General features: G+C 36.5%; 1 protein-coding gene across 1 annotated transcript in view; it reads left to right on the top strand.

Annotated features, from left to right (window-relative positions):
* The first annotated feature begins 2216 nt into the window (after positions 1-2216).
* The window catches only part of LOC108757576 (hormonally up-regulated neu tumor-associated kinase homolog B), a 128533-nt gene continuing 122875 nt past the window's right edge, over positions 2217-7874 (top strand). Inside the window, exon 1 of the mRNA XM_018502038.1 lies at positions 2217-2375. Within this exon, the coding sequence (XP_018357540.1) occupies positions 2217-2375 (159 nt within the window). The remainder of the gene's footprint in view (positions 2376-7874) is intronic.

Below are 7874 nucleotides of genomic sequence, written 5' to 3'. Positions count from 1 at the left end.
AATAATATATATTGTTATATAATCGAATTAATATGATAAAACATTAAATATTAAATTTCTATAATTCTACACTGTTAAATATATCATGTCAAATTATAGGTATTCAATTTGACTTACTTTTAATTTCCTTTCTATAGATCGTCATTACTTCTACTCAATATTATGTTATTAATAAAACTAAAAAATTTGATTTAAGAAATGTATTAAATCTAAATCAAATTTATTATTTATTAAACGCATATGTTAATATGAAGATTGTTTTTACTTCGTTTTTTGTTTTTAACACAGAATGAATTGATTTATATTTTGACATATATACAAGTTAAAAATAAAATGTTATTTGGCTCAAGAAATTACCATTGTTCCTTTAACATTGAAGTGTAACAGTGTCAACAGTATCCTCTACAGAGTTTAATAAGATTGTCTCGTAACTAAGTTTACTATTTACGCAACAAGAAGTCAACGGTAAAATTCGATGTTAGCGTAAAGTGTTTTTTGCGCGCTGTTACAACGCGATCGCTAACTCGTAATTAGCGTAAAAGCGTTTTAACGAGATGAGGTAGTTAACGTAGACGTTAACGAAGGAGCAAGCGATAGTTGCCTCGACATTCTTTACGTCACCGTACAGAAGCAAATCGTTTGTCACCTAGTTCCGGTGCGACCACCGACTTAGATCCACCTCGAAATTTCCACCACGTCGGCGTCATTAATTATCAGCGTCCTGTCGCTGTAACATACTTGCATCGAATTAATCAGGGGGCCGAGTAACGAAGCCAGAATTAGTGTGGCTGTTAATTTTGAACACTACTCCCCTCGCGCCTCTCATATTTAGGCTTGTAACCGACAGATACATCGGCCCGATCGATCGCTCTTATTTGATCGCTCTTTATTACGTCGTACGGGAATTCGGGAGTCGTCTCTCATTAAAGTAATCGATGTTAAGTACCCACCTGATACCGGCGCGGCTCGACCGTTCGCACCTGGTAATTGAGTGCGTTCATGCCGTAACAGCTGCATTTGCATATTATCGCCACCGTCGTCGGTTCCGACACGTGTGCCCGTGCCGCAATCGGCGTGGCGGGCCACGCCGGTATTCTACAAATTTCAATTACCCGAAAAAAACTTCCCTATGACACGCAACATTATTATCTTTCCATCAACAACTGTAACATTAATTGTCAACGAATGATTTAGTTTAGATATACTATAATTAAAACGAGATAATAACACATCGAGATTTTAATACAGATGCGACGCTCCTGATTCGTAAATGAAGAAGTTCACAGATTCACCTTTAAAAAAACTTAAGGAAAAAGCAAACAAAATATGCAAAAATAAAAATTTGCGGAGCCCTAATATAATATATATTTTTCAAATTTTACATATACATCTTGAGAACTTAATTTAATATTATTATGTCTCTTCAGTACTTATATAATTATACTGCTAGATATTAAACGAGCAATGACAATCCAATTTTTTGAGTTAAATAATACTTTGTTATTTTTAATGTCCATGTGTTGTGTGTTAAAATATAAATCAACCCATTTCTGTGATTAATTTTAAAGTACGTATAAGTTAAATTAAAGATATATAAGATAGAAGCAGTGGAAACCTACATAGAAATAATTAAAAACAATTCAAATTGGATACATAATTTGACATAAGAAATTTAACAGGGTGCAATTAAAGTTACACACTTCCAAGTTGCAATCGTAGTCTTCTTCCGCATTTCACTTCGTCTCTTTAGCAATATCCGGTATGTGTTGTGTACGCTGTAGTGCTACACGACGAGACGCATTCCGCGCAGATTATCTCGAGATCGACTTAGATCCCGCGCGACGTGATGTATCACGACTAGGCGCAACCGCGGTCGATGCAGCCTGTTGTCTTCCTGAAATATTTATGATGGCAACTGCGAGGCCGTTTCGCGATAAACTCAAGCCGACGTGGTAATTTGCGCGGAAGCCCGCGGTGCCTCCTTACGGACAATTAGCCGTCGCGCCCCGTGGGCTCTTCAGAGCGGAGAGACGAAGGAGCGCGGAAAATACTCGTTCGGATGCTCGTGCTAGTACGAGCGTAATGCAGCACGTAACGTGGCTATCTATATTTTAATCAGTCATAATTAAATGAATATTTCATCCGACGCTCGTCGGAGGCTTGGGGATGGGAGAAGAGAGGAAAAGAGAGGGAGAGAGGCGAGAGCGAGAGCGAGGATGAGGTACGTCACCGTGGAGCTTTTCGGCCCTAACAGGCGTCAGCCGCCGAGAAAGGGTTCCATGCAAATTCATGCCAGATTGGGAGCAAGGCACAAGGGTGGGCAAGGGTGGATCCCGGACGGTTATGGAGGGTACCCCCGACGCCATCGCAACGGAGTAAGAGGTTACAGGCGTATGCGCGCTCGCGCGAGGAAACCGTGGAGATGACTAAAGAGCATTGAGAGCGAAGGCGGAGTTGGAAATGCGGTAGAGGGTGGAGACGGTTTTAAGAGAGAGGATTACAAGAGGAGATTTTGTAGGGCAGAGGAGGCACACAGTGCGAGGTACGAAAAATTTAACGGGGAGAGAGACGCGCGCGCGCGGGATGAGAGATAGGCCGCGAAATCTGCAGAAACTCTGGCGGAGCGAGTTTCCGTGAAGAAATTTGAATAAAGGCGTGATTTGTTTATAAATCAGAATCGGAAATGAGTCCGTGAGAGTGCATATTAAAATGCAACGGAAGCCTCCCTTTCGAATGCTCGATGCGAGAGGTGGCGAACGAGAGACTTTCGAGTAACGCCCGGTGAACGAGATAAAGCAGATTCGCGAGTCTCTTCAACGCCTTCTTTTTCCCCTTTCGATTTCTTCCTCTTCCGTAGGAACGAATCGAATTAAGTAACCTCATGGCAGCTCAGCAACAGGCACGAATTCGTAGCTGCTGACATTGTCAAATTATCAAAGATATTGCTAACGAAAAAGATGTGTACCTATATAATCATCTTTATCTAATACTTTGAAATTATAGTATTTTCTTTCAATAGGATAATATTGTGTAACATTAACGATAAGTATCTTTTAAGATCGTAATGTGAATACGCAACAAATAGGAAATGAAGGTTCTAAATGGTCAAGCTGGATCTTTAGTGCTTAAATAATTCGGTGTGAATTTATATAGATAACACATATCCAATCTTGCAAGCTATGCACCGAATTTAATTTTCAATCTTAAAACGCACTCCAAATAGAACTAGAGTAGTAATATCACAAATTAAACTGACAAGCAATGCAATAATATTGATTCTTATAGCGGCATCTTTGTAATCTTAATGGATCTTAATAATCAATGTCGATTATCCTAAGCAAAACACAAAACATCGTGACATCAAAATATTGTAAAAATGGTTCCAAAATCAATACTAAAAGTCACTTTTCAATCAGTTATATAACTTAAATAACGTATTAACTTAAATAACGTTATGTTAAATAACACGTTATTTAACATAACTTTTGCTTGAATATAATACAATTCTGAACGAAATAAAATTTGAATCCAATTTTCAAAGTTCGAATTTGGTAATCCTGATCTCGTGAAGGGTATTAAAAGGCACGAAACAGGAAGAAACTAATCTCGAATCTCGAAAAATTGGATTCAAATCTTATCAAGTTCAGAATTGTATCTACCAAGTTCAAAATTGTATCATTTTACCATATAAATTCCTTGTCCAATTCTCTGCATCTCTCAGTGATAAATTGACTCAGTGATAAATTGATTGAGTAATTATTGTTTATCAATTCTGAATAAAATGAGTCGTAAATAAAAATCTGATAAAATATGAAACTTGTATTCTTAGATAATAAGATTTTGAGCAAACATTAATTTCTCGAAACTTTCTTATTTTTAACCGCTCGTAACTCGCAGGCTATTCGCGAGAAAATCGCTGTTCTTCAGGGCGAGATCAAGCGCGATAATTCCGGGACTAACCCCGCATAAATCATCACGCGGTCGCTTATAAAAAGCGTCAAGCGGAACCACCGGTTTACCTTGCGAACGACCACGAAGCGCGCAACACGATGAATTCTAACGAGGCGAGAGCGGGCCTGAAAGACCGGGCCAGAGAGACGAGGAGGCGAAGAGGAGACGGTCGTGCATTTTTCAGTGCGCCCGTACTAAAAATATAACGGGACACTCTGCCGGTGTGTAACTTCTAAGGTCGCGGGTTCGATCCCCTCCGGACGGAAAACACACCGCTATTTCTAGAATCGCCACGGTGCACCCGCGGTTATGCATGTCGCGCGTACACGCGCGACGTACGTGGGGTCTCTTCTTTACGCGTGTTCGCGCAAGGAGGGTACGTTCAACCGTGACGCTCACAAACGAAGGCACTCGTCCACGTGCGTCGCCGTGCCGCGAGAGAAAAACAAATGAGAAGAGACTATACACCGTCCAACGATCGAGTCGATAACACCGACTGACAATGTTTCTTACAGCGTTATATCGTTAGAATGCGAAAATAAGGTAGTATCTAGGTAGTACATGCTTTTTAATAGATCATTATATTTCACGTAATCATGTGAATTTTGACAATTTTACATGAAAGGAACGGTTTTGCTAAAGTACCTAAAAATTTTGTAACAGATCTGAAAATAATTTTCTTAGATCAGAGAATATAAAAATATCTTGTAGTTAACTATTTTTATTCAATGCTCACTCAATGCTTGAGTTTTCTATATAGAGTTATCTTGATAGTTCAAAAGAACTATTTTATCAGATCTGTATTTAGCTACAATTGTAAATACACTACAGCAAAATCATTCTTTCCGTATTGATAACTTCAGTTGACCTCAGGAAAACAATCAATGGGATAAATGCTATAAATCAATGGAATCCAGAAATGTAAATCTAACAGATATTTTTAATAGAAGAAATGTTAGTTTTAGTTATTTTTCAGATAACATAAAGTATACCAATATATACAAATTATATATCACATTAAACAGAGTTGTATGTATTTATTTTGAGGAAATACCAGGAACATGACAGAAATCAAGATATTAAAGACAATAAATGTAACGCTATCACGTTTATTGATCAAAGATTGTTGAGTAAGATATCGAGACTTTCGAGAATTAAACAACAAAGACTGTATTATTATTAAAATACGTATAACTAAAAGAGAGTTCTACTATCGATTGGCAAGTGACAAAAAATCCAATACAAAATAATTGTTTAGTTTTGATTTCTAATTTCGATATTCCCGATGTTTTCCTATGATAAGCGATACACCGCTCGACTAGACTCAACCTGGGAATAGTCACCTGGGATGTTTTTATATTCCAGCGTGAAAAATATGTACATTGTTATAAAATGAATATTATTTTTTTCTTTTGACATATTTTATTTTGTTTTTTTTAGTATATAATTTTTTACGAAGTTAATAACTATAATTTTTTAAATACGCAATTCCATCAAAATCCCACAATAAAAAAGCGTTATATTAAAATCTTCATTTTTTAGATATATTTTCATAATAAGCTATTTAACGTGCATATTCAGTTTAATACCTATTTGTTTGATATTTCTCTACTTATTTTTTCAAAAAATTGTGAATAAATCCATATTTATAATGTTCTCGAATACTAATATATTTGAAAGCAATCAATAATGTACAATATGTGTAGTTAATAACAGTGAATTTAATTGAATATAAAACACCGTAGCAGGTAATCACTTGTGTACAAAACAAAATGAGATAAGTACTCCCCATTTATTAAAGTAGCCTTTTAATAAATAATTTGTACATCTTGAAACTTTCTCATATTAATCGAAAAACAGCCAAACCGCAACATCCTCCTTTCATTAATATCCTTTATTAATATATTCATTAATGTATTCATAGAAATTTTTCACGATCACGCTATATATAATAATTTTAAATGAAATTCACAAAGCGACGTTATAGGTCGACGGGGTATAAAAGTTCAACGAGTGGCACCGCGGGATCTCTTGTATGCGTTTAACGGGATTGCTACAATATGGAGTCACACTGAGCTATCTATACTCGTATGCTGCAGTTAAAAAAAAGAACCATGACCTTCGCGTGCTCACAGAAATTCTTACGTTCGAATCGATAACTTCTGTGTCGCGCAGTATGACACTCTAAGTTGACGATACGCAGAAATAAGTCGGAAGTACAATACAGTCTCCATACGCACTTAATAGGCTGCTATATGGGGAGTATATACAATTGTGGTACTCACAAGTCATTCGCCTGTGTGTGCCTTTGATATGTACGTATACATCGTCTTTATTTATTTATGTAAACTTCACGATCGATAATTTCGTTTGAGCTTGAGACAGATAGAACCCCCCACAAGAAACGTGAGGGTTCGTTGTGTATGTATAGAGTTAAAAGGAAGTCTACTTGATATTAATACATGTAGGAAAATTAAATCCTGTGCTTTCTGGTGTTATATACATATAGAAGGGTAGTTAATTTCACAGGGATAGAAAGAGAAAGAAGGAAAAGGGATCAAGTCTTCACGTTTGAAATTAATCCATTAACTGACACATACACGCACACACTGCAAATTCAAATATAACAAGTATCTTCATCTACTGTTAGATATCAAAGAAGCAACTCAATCAAAAAATTGAGTTAAATAACATTCTGTTATTTTTAATTTCCATATGTTTCAAAATGTAAATAAATCCATTTCGTGGATGAATTGTTTAGTTTCAAGTAAACAACGTCCACTTTAACGAATGTACTTAGTAAATAATAAGCTAAAAAACTTTAGACAAATTTAATACATTCATTGTTTAATTAAACTAAAATAATAAAGTTAAACTGTTCAACTTCATTGTTTCAGTTAACGACATATTAAGTGGAACGGTGGCGACCTATAGAAGTAGTTAAAAATAACTCAAGCTGGATATAATTTGACATTATAAATTTAAGTGTGTAGATGTGTGATTTAATTTTCAGTCTAAAAATAGCACTACACGTTAAATCCATTTTTTTACATAACGTAGTGTGTTACTTTTAGCTGGAAAACCAAACACAAATGTATGAAAGCTCTTAGGTATACACTTGAATTTGGAGTGTAAACCGACGTTAGGATGGTTTTAAAGTCCTCACAGATTTTCTATATATCTCTAATATACACCGGCCCTCGCGAACGTTAAACGTTTATAGGGAAGTCTGAAATTACAATCGCTCTCTGTAGATTTCACGAGAGCAGGCGAACCCCGGGACATTTAAGGGCGTGCCCTTGATTGGCACGGAGATTGTTAAGAGGGTTAGCAGGCCAGTGTGCACACGCCGCTAGGCTCAATAGAAAAGAGCATGGGGTGAGAAGGGTTAGCGAGCGTGAGATGAAGCGCAGTCGTAAAACTCGCCACCGTCGCGACGTTATATTACGTTAATATTGTAACTCTGAAATGCTGTGCGATGCTTCGGAGTATTGATCGACGAATGCGGAATCGCGAACACGCGCCCCTCGTTCGCGCTTGGCAGTCTAATACACGCAAAATGACGCAACTCCCTCCTACACACATACATACACATTAAACACCCCATAAAGGCAGTCTCAAAAGCTACTCTCGCTGAATATTCGACCTTAAAGGTGACTCGTTTTCATGTCGTCGTGCCACAACGTGTATAAATTTTCAAGTTGCTTTTCAAGAAACTTTTTCATTTGTCAAATATTTAATAAAAAACATTACTGACATATTATTAATAAATTATCACTATATCTATTAAACAACTCATAAGTTTAATTTAGCAAATTTTATCCGATTAAATATACAGTATGACGATTTACATTTACATCTCTAATCGGATAAACTTTATAATAACTTAAATCTTAATTTTTTATTTAACTTTTGACAGGGAA

The sequence above is a fragment of the Trachymyrmex cornetzi genome, unplaced genomic scaffold (assembly GCF_001594075.2).
Source record: "Trachymyrmex cornetzi isolate Tcor2-1 unplaced genomic scaffold, Tcor1.1 scaffold147, whole genome shotgun sequence".
NCBI classification, from domain to species: Eukaryota; Metazoa; Arthropoda; class Insecta; order Hymenoptera; family Formicidae; genus Trachymyrmex; species Trachymyrmex cornetzi.
The sequence above is the reverse complement of the archived record's forward strand: the minus strand, read 5'-3'. Positions and strand labels throughout refer to the sequence as shown.